The sequence below is a fragment of the Bos mutus genome, chromosome 6 (assembly GCF_027580195.1).
Source record: "Bos mutus isolate GX-2022 chromosome 6, NWIPB_WYAK_1.1, whole genome shotgun sequence".
NCBI lineage: Eukaryota > Metazoa > Chordata > Mammalia > Artiodactyla > Bovidae > Bos > Bos mutus.
Window position 1 is genome coordinate 2,436,094 of NC_091622.1, and position 15,463 is coordinate 2,451,556.

Below are 15,463 nucleotides of genomic sequence, written 5' to 3' on the forward strand. Positions count from 1 at the left end.
AAGAGGCTTTTGAGTTCCTCTTCACTTTCTCCCATAAGGGTGGTGTCATCTGCATATCTGAGGTTATTGATATTTCTCCCGGCAATCTTGATTCCAGCTTGTGCTTCTTCGAGTCCAGCATTTCTCATGATGTACTCTGCATATAAGTTAAATAAACAGAGTGACAATATGCAGCCTTGATGAACTCCTTTTCCTATTTGGAACCAGTCTGTTGTTCCATGTCAAGTTCTAACTGTTGCCTCCTGACCTGCATACAAATTTCTCAAGAGGCAGATCAGGTGGTCTTGTATTCCCATCTCTTTCAGAATTTTCCAGAATTTATTGTGATCCACACAGTCAAAGGCTTTGGCGTAGTCAATAAAGCAGAAATAGATGCTTTTCTGGAACTCTCATGCTTTTTCCATGATCCAGTGGATGTTGGCAATTTGGTCTCTGGTTCCTTGGCCTTTTCTAAAACCAGCTTGAACATCAGGAAATTCACGGTTCACGTATTGCTGAAGCCTGGCTTGGAGAATTTTGAGCATTACTTTACTAGTGTGTGAGATGACTGCAATTGTGTGGTAGTTTGAGCATTCTTTGGCATTGCCTTTCTTTGGGATTGGAATGAAAACTGACCTTTTCCAGTCCTGTGGCCACTGCTAAGTTTTCCAAATTTGCTGGCATATTGAGTGCAGCACTTTCACAGCATCATCTTTCAGGATTTGGAATAGCTCAACTGAAATTCCATCAACTCCACTAGCTTTGTTCATAGTGATGCCTTCTAAGGCCTACTTGACTTCACATTCCAGGATGTCTGACTCTAGGTCAGTGATCACACCATCGTGATTATCTGGGTCGTGAAGATCTTTTTTGTACAGTTCTTCTGTGTATTCTTGCCATCTCTTCTTAATATCTTCTGCTTCTGTTAGGCCTATACCATTTCTGTCCTTTATCGAGCCCATCTTTGCATGAAATGTTCCTTTGGTATCTCTGATTTTCTTGAAGAGATCCCTAGTCTTTCCCATTCTGTTGTTTTCCTCTATTTCTTTGCATTGATTGCTGAAGAAGGCTTTCTTATCTCTTCTTGCTATTCTTTGGAACTCTGCATTCAGATGTTTATATCTTTCTTTTCTCCTTTGCTTTTTGCTTCTCTTCTTTTCACAGCTATTTGTAAGGCCTCCCCAGACAGCCATTTTGCTTTTTTTGCATTTCTTTCCATGGGGATACTCTTGATCCCTGTCTCCTGTACAATGTCACGAACCTCATTCCATAGTTCATCAGGCACTCTGCCTATCAGATCTAGACCCTTAAATCTATTCTCTCTTCCACTGTATAATCATAAGGGATTTGATTTAGGTCATACCTGGATGGTCTAGTGGTTTTCCCTACTTTCTTCAATTTAAGTCTGAATTTGGCAATAAAGAGTTCATGATCTGAGACACAGTCAGCTCCCAGTCTTGTTTTTGCTGACTGTTTAGAGCTTCTCCATCTTTGGCTGCAAAGAATATAATCAATCTGATTTCGGTGTTGACCATCTGGTGATGTCCATGTGTAGAGTCTTCTCTTGTGTTGTTGGAAGAGGGTGTTTGTTATGACCAGTGCATTTTCTTGGCAAAACTTTATTAGTCTTTGCCCTGCTTCATTCCGTATTCCAAGGCCAAATTTGCCTGTTACTCCAGGTGTCTCTTGACTTCCTACTTCTGCATTCCAGTCCCCTATAATGAAAACAACCAGAAACTAAATCTTTAGTACTATGGTCTACAGTGATAATCAGGTCTGGAAAGTATTACTTCTTCACTTAAACAACAGAAAAGCTTGTGATAAGTATTCATAATAACCATTTTGGCATTCCTTTCTTTCTTCTTTGTATTCCTATGAAAATATGCTTGCATAAATATATATAATTAGCCAAATTTTGTGTGTAAATATTAGACAAGGACCATAAATCTGACTGATACTCAGAATCATATTCAAGTTGTTTCAAACTACAGAATGTCAGGATCTGTTCCAGTCATGCTGAATCAGGATTCCAGGATTAGAGACAGCATGTGAGTATGCAAGAAACCCCTGTAGAGGAGTCTGTTAATCAGCAGATCTTTAACTAGGCTATTATACTTAAGAGGACTTGTTTAATCCAATTTGCATTTATAGTTTATCAACTACAAATTGACATTTGCCATGGCCACTTGAAGAGAATTGAAAGGCAAAGGAGAAAAGGAAGGATATACCCATCTGAATGCAGAGTTCCCAAATTATAGCAAGGAGACATAAAAAAGCCTTCTTAGGTGAACAATGCAAAGAAATACAGGAAAATAATAGAATGGAAAATACTAAAACTTTCTTCTAGAAAATTAGAGATACCAAGGGAACATTACATGCAAAGATGGGCACAATAAAGGAGAGAAATGGTATGGGCCTAAAAGAAGCAGAAGATATTAAGAAGAGATGGCAAGAATACACAGAAGAGCTATACAAAAGAGGTCTTAATGATCACAATAACCACAATAGTGTGATCACTTACATAGAGCCAGACATCTCAGAGTGTGAAGTCAAGTGGTCCTTAGGAAGCATCACTATAAACAAAGCTAGTGAAGGTGATGGAATTCTAGGTGAACTATTTCAAATCCGAAAAGATGATGGTGTTAAAATATTGCACTCAATATGCCAACAAATTTGGAAAACTCAGCAGTGGCCACAGGACTGGAAAAAGTCAGTTTCCACTTGAATCCCAAAGAAGTGCAATGCAAAAGAATATTGAACTACCACATAATTTCACTCATTTCACAGGCTAGCAAGGTAATACTCAAAATGTTTCAAGCTAGCCTTGAACAGTACATGAATTGAGAGCTTGCAGATGCACAAACTGGATTTAGAAAAGGCAGAGGAACCAGAGATCAAATTACCAACTTCCATTGGATCATAGAAAAAGCAAGGAAATTTCAGAAAAACATCTACTTCTGCTTCATTGATTATGCTATAGCCTTTGACTGTGTGGATCACAATTAACTGTGGAAATGTCTTAAAGATATGGGCATACCAGACCACCTTTATGAGAAACCTGAATGCAGGACAAGAAGCAACAGTTAAAACTGGACATGGAACAATGGACTGGCTCCAAATTGGGAAAGGAGTTTGTTAAGACTGTACACTGTCACCCTACTTATTTAACTTATATGCATAATATATCATGTAAAATGCCAGACTGGATGAAGGAGAAGCAGGAATCAAGATTGCCATTAGAAATACCAATAATTTAAGATATGCAGATGACACCACCCTAATGGCAGAAAGCAAAGAGGAAGTAAAGAGCCTCTTGATGAAGGTGAAAGAGGAGAGTGAAAAAGCTGGCTTAAAACTCAGCATTCAGAAAACTAAGATCATGGCATCTGGTCCCATCACGTCATGGCAAATAGGGAAACAATGGAAACAGTGACAGACTTTATTTTTGGGGGGCTCCAAAATCACTGCAGATGGTGACTGTAGCCATGAAATTAAAAGCTGCTTGCTCCTTGGAAGAAAAGCTATGAAAAACCTAGATAGCATATTTTAAAGCAGAGACATCACTTTAGCAACAAAGAGCTGTATAGTCAAAGCTATGGCTCATTGGAAAAGACTCTGATGCTGGGAGGGATTGGGGGCAGGAGGAGAAGGGGACGACAGAGGATGAGATGACTGGATGGCATCACTGACTCGATGGACGTCAGTCTCAGTGAACTCCGAGAGTTGGTGATGGATAGGGAGGCCTGGCGTGCTGCGATTCATGGGGTCGCAAAGAGTCGGACACGACTGAGCAACTAATCTGATCTGATGGTTTTTCCAGTAATCATGTATGGGTGTGAGAGTTGGACAATAAAGAAGGCTGAGGGCTGAAGAATTGATGCTTTTGAACTGTGGTGTTGGAGAAGACTCTTGAGAGTCCCATGGACTGCAAGGAGATCCAACCAACTCATTCTAAAGGAAATCAGTCCTGGGTGTTCATTGGAAGGACTGATGCTGAAGCTGAAACTCCAATACTTTGGCCACCTGATGCAGAGAGCTGACTAATTTGAAAAGACCCTGATGCTGGGAAAGATTGAGGGAAGGAGGAGAAGGGGATGACAGAGGATGAGATGGTTGGATGGCATCACCGACACAACGGACATGGGTTTGGGTGGACTCCGGGAGTTGGTGATGGTTAGGGAGGCCTGGCGTGCCACGGTTCATGGGGTTGCAAAGAGTCAGACACGACTGAGTGACTGAACTGAACTGAACAAAATAAGATCCTTTATGATTATACAGTGGAGGAGACTAATAGATTCAAGGGATTAGATCTGGTAAACAGAGTGCCTGAAGAACTATGAATAGAGGTTCATAGCATTATACAGGAGGCAGTTTCCAAAACTATCCCAAAGAAAAAGGAATGTAAGAAGGCAAAGTGGTTGCCTGAGGAGGCTTTACACATAGTAGAGGAAAGAAAAGGGAAAAAAGCAAGGGAGAAAGGGAAAGATATACCCAACTGAATGCAGAATTCCAGAGAAACAGAAGGAAAGAATAGAAGGCTTTCTTCAATGAACAGTGGAAAGAAGAGGAAAACAATAGAATCAGAAAGACTAGCAATCTCTTCATTTAAAGTGGAAATATGGAAGAGTTGCTGTTGGGCTGAATGTGACATGACTGTAATGGGTCCACCGTCTATACTATCAAGAAGTGACTCAGGTCATGCTGCCTACATCTGCCAGGCAAAAAGCAGAAACATCATTCTGAATGCAGAAAACCCAAGTCAAACTGACACTCATCTGCTATCTAGCCAATATTGATTAGATGCTGTGAGAGAACCCTATTGTATACTGCTCTAACAATATTAAATTTGCTGTTTATTTTATTTTGGTAATTACCTTAACATTTCAAAATCAAATAGAGATGGTTCAGTACCAGAAATGAAATCATTGGTAATGTGTTGATTGATCATATTCACACACAAGAGATAGGGTGCAAAATGGTTTCTTCTTTATTCCCCCAGTATCTATCAATAACTCCTAAAATGATGTTAGGGAAAACTTTCTCTGACACCCCTCTGTCCTTCATCCCTCCTCACAGGTTCCCTGGATCTTATAGCCCACTGTTCCGCAGTACAAATCCCCTCTCTCTGCTGGATATGGTGTCAGTCCAAAACTGCCTAAGTTTCTCCTGGATGAAGATTGGAATCATGAGGTTACATCCTTCAAAGTCCTGTGCATAGAAGGAGTAAATGAGTAAAATAGTTTGCCTCATCCCATTTTGCACTTATAGATATAAAATACAAAATAAGTTACTTACTAAAATTATTTGCTTGTCCTATAAGAAAACACTTTTATCAATCTAGATTGCAATGGCCATTGTTTGGAAGTATGAGTGAGTGAGCACACAGCTTTAGAAGAGAAAGTGGGAAATAAAATTCCATTCTAGTATAAATTCCCCCTGTGAAACTTTTTTGGAGAAACTCCTTAAAGAATAGACTTTGGAGAAGACCCTGATTTATCTACACTGTCTTACAGGGTACATTTGCTCAATATAGATCAATGGGTGGGTCTCTCCATGACCTCAGTTTGGAACTGACTTTGATCTTTCATTTCATTATCCAAAATATACCTCCACCCTCAGAAATATACTTTATCTGCATTATTTTAAATCTGAAATATCACCAAGTGCTTGCATTTCAAACACTGAAACCTTAAGGTTCTGAGGAGGGTGATTACCTATATGAATTAAGGCTTGTCATATGCAACCTAGGGTTTGAGAACACTGGGTTCCTGCTTCATAAGGAAGTTCCCTTATCCTCTTATTTACTATCAAAAATCCACATATTCACTTCTGGAAGGAAGATCAGCTCTCTTTCATGTTCCTGCTTTACTAAGGGTTTTGCATAGATTTGAAAAAGACAGTCATTTAGAAGAAAGTGTCTAATTCTCCCAAAACATTTATTTTTGTGAATCTGATGGGACAGGCAAGAGGGTAAGAAATCTTTTCAATATATCTCCTCAAAAACAAGGACAGCATTAGAGGAGATATGGAGATAACTCATTTAGGTGGAACAGCAGTAACCTACAGCATGTGTGAGGGTAGAAGAAAGATGACTTGTCTTGAAGGATACCAGAGAGATTTGGGCAGGGAGACAGCAGCTATGGTAGAGAGGTGGGGTCCATCAAAGTATGAAAGATGGAAGACAGTGTAGGCTGCAAGTCTATATGGGATCAGCTGACCCTTTGTCTTCCTTAGTTTATAGGGGTCTAACCTCACACACTCCAACCAATGGGAAGATGAGACCTAAGAATACATCATGAATAAATACTCAGAAATGGTAGGCCTCAGAAGTGAAGAGGATGAAGCTGACATAGGTTTTGAACTGGGAAATAATTAAAATCAACAGGAAGAAAGAATAGCCAAATTTGAAGGGCCCTATCACTATGATAGGCAGAAAACATGTAAAAGCGGGCCTTTGGGGAACAGCCTCTGCTTCAATGGGCAGAGTCTATTAAAAATTGAAGGAAAGAGAGAACGAAAGGAAGGAGGAAGGCTGGGAGAGAAGAAATAACTGTGGTTTTATTATTTTTATTTTTAATTAGAGAGATCATCCTCAGCAACCTGTTGGTCCTTCCTTAATTCTGATCTTACAGATTGAGACGCATCCTTATTTGTTGCTTGAGGGATGCACGCATTGTTAACAGTTTCCTATATTTCTATACTTGTTGCAGGTTATTGGCTTCCCTTCATTGCAATAATTGCCTCCACATTTAAATACTGCTGCCAGGCCTCCTCTGGTGGTGGAGGGGAGGGGGTCAGGGGGCAGCTTCTATAAACTTTCCTGCTATTTGTAAGCCCAGATTTCCAATGGTGTCTTCCTCATCAGCCCTATCATAAATTGATCATTGTGCTCCTTCTCAATACTAACTCATCATTGCTTTGAAAAATGGTGCCTCATCCAGGATGTATAATGAAGTATAGTCTTGGGTAAATTTTCAGCCTTGCATGCACTTTAATTATTAAATTAACAAATTAAATTTAATTATTAATTTAATAATTAAATTTATTAAATGCACTTTAATACATATATGCCAACCTGCCCACCTCTGCCTTTAATCCATATTTCCACAGTCTCTCACACCAAATCTGGCCAGCATTTATTCTTACATGGATCACAATTTTTCCACTCTTATGGGATATTCTAGACTGTATGCTTCATTTTCCAGGGTCCTTGCTGGGGTATTAAATCATACATCTGAAAAGGACCCCCTTATATCAATATGTACTTTTTATTCAAGATTAAGTTAAACCTCTGTTCATCCAGTACCCTCAGAATTCAGTACTGTATTCACTTTCACAGCTCCTGCCAGTTTGTGATGTCTGGGTCCTGCCGTTTCACAGGGCCTTTCCTCTCTTTAGTGGATCCACTGCATCCCCAACCAGGTTATGTTGAGACTTGCCCATGCACTGGCCATGTGTGAGCATGTCTTGACAGAGTGTATGTCATCTTGTAAACAAGAGACACTTGCATCATCTTCAAGCAATGGCAGAGCTCCAGCCCGTAGTGCATAAAAGTGAGTGACTTTTGCAAGCTCATAGAGTTCTGGGAAAGTGAAAGATTCAAGACTTTTTACCCATCCATACGTGTCCCAGTGCCATGCTTTCTGAGTAGGACCCTAATCTTCATATGGGTAGTCTACCTTGATTGAGAATTTGATATTCACAGGAGCTTTTTCTACTTTTCTGCTGCAGGTGATGAATATCCCTTTATACCCTGCCACAGAGGCCTTGAACGCTTGGCTTCTAGCTGCCAATTGTCTCTGCTCTTATTCACCTTTTTATCAGAGCATCAGTTGAGCAGAGTAATAACCACCCAATTACACTGCCTTTACAGTACTGTTTCCTGCCTATTTCTAAATTCATAATAGAGAATTCAGTCCTTTTGGGTGGGAATTTTTTCATAGCACCTGGTCAGCAGCAGTGCTAAGCAAAGCATAGGCGCAGACACAACCTTCCTCTCTTCCTGGCTCACTCCAACTTGTCCTATCCTTCTCCCATAAATGCCAGGTAGGTCCTGAAGGATGTGTGTTTGACTCCATTCATCTCATTTCCCACAAGACTGCATATCCTCTGCCACAGTACCCAGCACATTATGTGGGAGCTGTCTACATGTGAATCTCTTCCCCACTCTACAGACTCAGCTGGAGGTAGGGCCCCACGTCTGTCTTACTCCCTATTGGTTATACCTGTAGCAAGGAGCATAGCACCAGAGACATACTAAATAATTGATAAAGGCTTGTTTAGAGAATAAGTCAATGTTGCTCAATACTCTGGCTTTCTATTATCCAGATGTCCCTTGATTCAGTATGCTGTCCTCATTAAAAAAAAAAAAAAAAAAAAAGGAAGAGTGAGTTAACTGTTAATAAAAATATTCATGAGATTTAGTGACAAATCTCTTTACACATCTGTTGTGTAGCTAGACAGCATCCCCTAATCCTGCTTTTCAGAGCTAGCTATATATATCACTAAAACATCACTTGTCATTGTTTTATTAAGTTTGCAGACTTTCAATTTAGGATCTATCAGCATCGTCACCATTGTTTAAAAATGTACTGCTGTTGCATTATGTAAAGTGGTCCTGTAATGACCTAACTGTGTTACTCACTGTCTTGGACTATTCAGTGAGTCATATTATATTTCCTTTCAAAATCTTTCATCTTATTTTTAACTATCCAAATGCTTAAATAATTGGCATTATTTATGGAAATGAAGCATGGTGAAAGTAAGTGGAAAGTTAGTCAAAAACTAGTCCATTTTATTGGAGAAGGACATGGCAACCCACTCCAGTATTCTTGCCTAGAGAATCCCATGGACAGAAGAGCCTGGTGGGCTGCTGTCCACAGGGCCGCACAGATTCGGACACGACTGAAGTGACTTAGCAGCAGCAGCAGCAGTCCATTTTATTAGAGAAGGACATGGAAATGCACTCCAATATTCTTGCCTAGAGAATCCCATGGACAGAAGAGCCTGGTGGGCTGCTGTCCACAAGGCCACACAGAGTCGAACATGACTGAAGCAACTTAGCATGCATGCGTGCATTGGAAAAGGAAATGGCAATCCACTCCAGTATTCTTGCCTGGGGAATCCTGGGAACAGGGACTGAGGTGACTTAGCATGCATGCATGAAGTCCATTTTAGAAGGTACAATTATTTAAGAGGTACACAGTTTTGCCACAGTTTTATTACAATACATGTGTGTCCACCTCTTTGCAACCCCATGGACTATAGCCCACCAAGCTCCTATTGTCTAAAGGATTCTCCAGATATGAATACTGCAGTGTGTTGCCATTTCCTTCTCTAGGAAATCTTCCTGACCCAGGATCGAACCCAGGCCTTCTACATTGCAGGCGGATTCTTTAATATCTGAGCTATCACAGAAGACCACTATAACAAGAGGAATAATTATGCCATCTTCTTATTTAAAAGGCTATATTCTCTTTCTTTCTATATACAAATAAAATATATGATATACATGTATCTATACATATAATACACACATATATATTTACACATGTATGGGCATAATTGTACATTCATAATAAAATGATATTTTCTTTAATATCCACTTTGAAAGTTCTATAAGCTGTTCTATGATATACTCCTTTACAAACACTGAATCTATTCTTTGACTTGAAGGAATGTCTGTTCTGTTGATCTTTGTACCTATTGGCTGCAAATCTTAGTGCCCACCTTTCTTTCAATTATCTTAGATCAATTTATCTTGTAACAACTGGCTTCTGGAATCCTGTAGAGAATTTCAGTTTATTGCCTTTGAAATAGAATTAATTTCCAGAGCTTCATAGTTATAGATACAGCTAACTACTTAGAGTTGCATACAGATTATGGTTTATATTTGCTGCTGAGGAAACTGCTCAAAAAATTGGAACCAGAAGAAATGTCAAACACAGATCCAAGTGTATCAGTTATGTACAAAGTAAATCCCAATTTAGTCTCCCAGTAAATCCCACTGATTCGTTCCAGTGATAGAAGCCACATCTTTGCCTGCTTTGCTGTTAACTCAAAGTGTGTGCATGCTGACTTACATGATTTGATTTTCTATTCCGTCAATTAAAGTTTTAGCCACTGTGTAAGAAAATCCTCTACTAGGAATGAAAGTGTAAGTTTTAGCTTTTATTTCTCCATGAAATGAAACTACCCAATCTAGTTCAGTTCACTTTAGTTTGTTGTTCTCTGGGCATATCGATTATATTATATATCAGATTGACTATATTCTTTGCAGCCAAAGATGGAGAAGCTCTATACAGTCAGCAAAAACAAGAATGGGAGCTGACTGTGGCTAAGATCATGAACTTCTTATTGCCAAATTTCGACTTAAATTGAAGAAAATAGGGAAAACCACTAGACCATTCAGGTATGACCTAAGTCAAATCCCTTATGATTATACAGTGGAAGTGAGAAATAGATTTTAGGGACTAGGTCGAATAGACAGAGTGCCTGATGAAATATGGACTGAGGTTCATGACATTGTACAGGAGACAGGGATCAAGACCATCCCCATGGCAAAGAAATGCAAAAAATCAAAATGGTTGTCTCAGGAGACCTTACAAATAGCTGTGAAAAGAGGAGAAGTGAAAGGCAAAGGAGAAAAGGAAAGATATACCCATTTCAATGTAGAGTTCCAAAGAATACCCAGGAGAGATAAGAAAGCCTTCATCAGTGATCAGTGCAAATAAAGTGGAAAACAATAGAATGGGAAAAACTGGAGATCTCTTCAAGAAAATTAGCAAGGGAACATTTCATGCAAAGATGGGCTCAAAAGGACAGAAAAGGTATAGACTTAACAGAAGCAGAAGATATTAAGAGGTGTCAAGAATACACAGAAGAACTGTACAAAAAAGATATTCATGACCCGGATAACCACAATGGTGTGATCATTCACCTAGAGCCAGATATCCTGGAATGGAAAGTCAAGTGGCCTTAGAAAGCATCACTACGAACCAAGCTAGTGGAGTTGATGGAATTTCAGTTGAGCTATTTCACATCCTAAAAATGATGCTGTGAAAGTGCTGCACTCAATATGTCAGAAAATTTGGAAAACTCAGCAGTGGCCACAGGGCTGGAAAAGGTCAGTTTTTATTCCAATACCAAAGAAAGGCAATGCCAAAGAATGCTCAAACTACCGCACAATTGCACTCATGTCACAATCTAGCAAAGTAATGCTCAAAATTCTCCAAGGCAGGCTTCAGCAATACACGAACCATAAATTTCCAGATGTTCAACTGGTTTTAGAAAAGGCAGAGGAACTGGAGATCAAATTACCAACATCTCCTAGATTATCAAAAAAGCAAGAGAGTTCCAGAAAAAACATCTATTTCTGCTTTATTGACTATGCCAAAGCCTTTGACTGTGTGGATCACAACAAGCTGTGGAAAAAGCTGAAAGAGATGGGAATACCAGACCACCTGACCTGCCTCTTGAGAAATCTGTTATAGGTCAGGAAGCAACAGTTAGAACTGGACATGGAACAACAGACTTATTCCAAGTAGGAAAAGGAGTATGTCAAGGCTGTATATTGTCACCCTGATTATCTGGTGGCTCAGACGGTAAAGCGGCTCCCTGCAATGCGGGAGGCCCAGGTTCAATTCCTGGGTCAGGAACATCCCCAGGAGAAGGAAATGGAAACCCACTCCAGTATTCTTGCCTGGAAAATTCCATGGATGGAGGAGACTGGTAGCCTACAGTCCATGGGGTTGCAGAGTCGGACACAACTAAGTGACTTCATGTTCTTTCTTTTATTTAACATATGCAGAGTACATCATGAGACACGCTGGGCTGGAAGAAGCACAAGCTGGAATCAAGATTGCTGGGAGAAATACCAATAACCTCAGGTATGCAGATGACACAACCCTTATGGCAGAAAGTGAAGAACTAAAGAGCCTCTTGATAAAAGTGAAAGAAGAGAGTGAAAAAGTTGGCTTAAAACTCAACATTCAGAAAACTAAGATCGTGGCATCTGGTCCCATCACTTCATGACGAATAGATGGAGAAACAGTGAAAACAGTGACAGACTAATTTTTATGGGCTCCAAAATCACTGCAGATGTTGATTGTAGCCATGAAATTTAAAGACACTTACTCCTTGAAAGGAAATTTATGACCAACCTAGACAGAATATTAAAAAGCAGAGACATTACTTTGCCAACAAAGGTCCATCTAGCCAAGGCTATGGTTTTTCCAGTAGTCACGTATGGATGTGAGAATTGGACTGTGAAGAAAGCTGAGCTCTGAACAACTGATGTTTTTGAATGGTGTTGGAGAAGACTCTTGAGAGTCCCTTGGACTGCAAGGATTTCCAACCAGTCCATCCTAAAGGAGATCAGTCCTGGGTGTTCACTGGAAGGATTGAAGTTGAAGCTGAAACTCCAATACTTTGGCCACCTGATGAGAAGTGCTGACTCATTTGAAAAGACCTTGATACTGGGAGGGGTTGGGGACAGGAGGATAAGGGGATGACAGAGGATGAGATGGCTGGATGGCATCACCAACTCGATGCACATGAGTTTGGATGAACTCACTTGACTTCCCATTCCAGGATCTTTGGCTCTAGGTGAGTGATCACACCATCATGTTTATCTGGGTCGTGAAGATCTTTTTTTGTACAGTTCTTCTGTGTATTCTTGCCACCTCTTCTTAATATCTTCTGTTTCTGTTAGGTCCATAACATTTCTGTCCTTTATCGAGCCCATCTTTGCAATAAATGTACCCTTGGTACCTCTAATTTTCATGAAGAGATCTCTAGTCTTTCCCATTCTCTTGTTTTCCTCTATTTCTTTGCATTGATTGCTGAGGAAGGCTTTCTTATCTCTCCTTGCTATTCTTTAAAACCTGCATTCAGATGCTTATATCTTTCCTTTTCTCCTCTGTTTTTCACTTCTCTTTTTTTTCACAGGTATTTGTAAGGCCTCCTCAGACAGCCATTTTGCTTTTTGTATTTCTTTTGCATGGGATGGTCTTGATCCCTGTCTCCTGTACAATGCCATGAACCTCCGTCCATAGTTCATCAGGCACTCTGTCTATCAGATCTAGTCCCTTAAATCTATTTCTCACTTCCACTGTATAATATAAGGGATTTGATTTAGGTCATACATGGATGGTCTAGTGGTTTTCCCTACTTTCTTCAATTTAAGTCTGAATTTGGCAATAAGGAGTTCATGATCTGAGACACAGTCAGCTCCCGGTCTTGTTTTTGCTGACTGTATAGAGCTTCTCCATCTTTGGCTGCAAAGAATATAATCAGTCTGATTTCCGTGTTGACCATCTGGTGAAGTTCATGTGTAGAGTCTTCTCTTGTGTTGTTGGAAGAGGGTGTTTGCTATGATCATTGTGTTCTCTTTGCAAAACTCTATTAGTCTTTCTTGGCAAAACTCTATTAGTCTTTGCCCTGTTTCATTCCATATTCCAAGACCAAATTTGCCTGTTACTCCAGGTGTTTCTTGACTTCCTACTTTTGCATTCCAGTTCCCTATAATGAAAAGGACATCTTTTTTGGTTGTTAGTTCTAAAAGGTCTTGTAGGTCTTCATAGAACTGTTCAACTTTAGCTTCTTCAGCATTGCACAGGCTTGGATCACCATAATATTGAATGGTTTGCCTTGGAAATGAACAGAGATCATTTTGTCGTTTTTGAGATTGCATCCAAGTACTGCATTTTGGACTTTTTTGTTGACCGTGATGGCTACTCCATTTCTTCTAAGGGATTCCTGCCCACAGTAGTAGATATAATGGTCATCTGAGTTAAATTCACCCATTCCAATCCATTTTAGTTCAGTCATTCCTAGAATGTCGATGTTCACTCTTGCCATCTCCTGTTTGACCACTTCCAATTTGCCTTGATTCACGGACCTAACATTCCAGGTTCCTATGCAATATTGCTCTTTACAGCATTGGGCCTTGCTTCTATCACCAGTCACATCCACAACTGGGTATTGTTTTTGCTTTGGCTCCATCCCTTCATTGTTTCTGGAGTTATTTCTCCACTGATCTCCTGTAGCATATTGGGCACCTACCAACCTGGGGAGTTCCTCTTTCAGTATCCTATCATTTTGTCTTTTTATACTGTTCATGGGGTTCTCAAGGCAAGAATACTGACGTGGTTTTCCATTCACTTCTCCAGTACCACATTCTGAGGGTATATTAAGATGAAATAAAATTAATGGTAAATTATATATTTAGTGATATATAAATTAACAAAAGCCTATTCTTAAATTTGACCCAGGTTCGATCCCTGGGTAAAGAAGATCCTCTGGAGAAGGAAATGGCAACCCACTCCAATATTCTTGGCTGGAAAGTCCTATGGATGGAGGAGGGTGGTAGGCTACAGTGCATGGAATTGCAAAGAATCATCCCTGGGATTCTCCAGGCAAGAACACCAGAGTGGGTTCCCATTTCCTTCTCCAATGCATGGAAGTGAAAGGTGAAAGTGAAGTTGCTCAGTCATGTCTGACTCTTAGCGACCCCATGGATTGCAGCCCACCAGACTCCTCCATCCATGGGATTTTCCAGACAGGAGTACTGGAGTGGGGTGCCATTGCCTTCTCCTCCTAATGGCTACTTCATAGCAAATAACTGAAGTCCAGTTCCTCTGTCAGTTATGATTAGAGAGTACTGCCTTTGGAACTTTCACGTCCTTCCTGTTTCCACATAAAGGACTATCTAGATATATTTAATCCATGCCCCCTTAGCACAAGCTATCCGGCATGCCCATCCAATATACCATCATCTGACACAAGACATTCCAAGGAGTAGAGTAACACATTTTTATGATTATTATTTTATTGGCACTGACAACAGTGTATGAAACATCTTTTATGGCTTAGTTAGCAAATTTCAGTGTAAGCAACACCATTTGGAAGATAATCCTCAAAATAGTTTATACCATGAATCCTTTGATAGCTTACTTGCCTATTAAATTATTTCTTTTTATCTAAGGCTATGTGTTAGTTGAACAGTCATGTCCGACCCTTTGTGACCCCATGGACTGTACCCCACCAGGCTCGTCTTGTCCATGGGATTCTCCAGGCAAGAATACTGGAGTGGGTTGCCATTTCCTTTTCCAGTGGATCTTCCTGACCCAGGGAGCGAACCCCGGTCTCCTGTATTGGCAGGCTGATCCTTTACCATGTGAGCCACCAGGGAAGTCCTAAGTGAAACTAAAAACAAAACAAATAAATCTTTGTCTTTAGTTTTAGCATGCACGTAGTAGGTAGCCACAAGATATTTTATAATTAAACACATCAAACTGAGTCAAGTGCTTCATATTTTAGAAATTTTACTACACATCTCTTTGCAGTAAACCTAACATTAGTCCATCCATATCTATGAGCTGCATAATCCCTAAAGTCAATTAACTTAGAGTATACTTATTTGGACTTCCTTGGTGGCTCAGATGGTAAAGCATCTGCCTTCAATGCAGGAAGCCTGGGTTCG

The 15,463-nt window shown here is 40.0% G+C and overlaps 1 protein-coding gene across 1 annotated transcript in view; it reads right to left on the minus strand.

The window, feature by feature from the left end:
- LOC138988257 (craniofacial development protein 2-like) overlaps positions 1 to 13,947 on the minus strand; it is a gene marked incomplete at its 5' end in the record, with an annotated part of 52,385 nt that extends 38,438 nt beyond the window's left edge. Inside the window, 3 exon segments of the mRNA XM_070372895.1 lie at positions 1,354 to 1,646; positions 13,453 to 13,590; positions 13,593 to 13,947. Of these exon segments, the coding sequence (XP_070228996.1) occupies positions 1,354 to 1,646; positions 13,453 to 13,590; positions 13,593 to 13,947 (786 nt within the window).
- Positions 13,948 to 15,463: the final 1,516 nt, after the last annotated feature.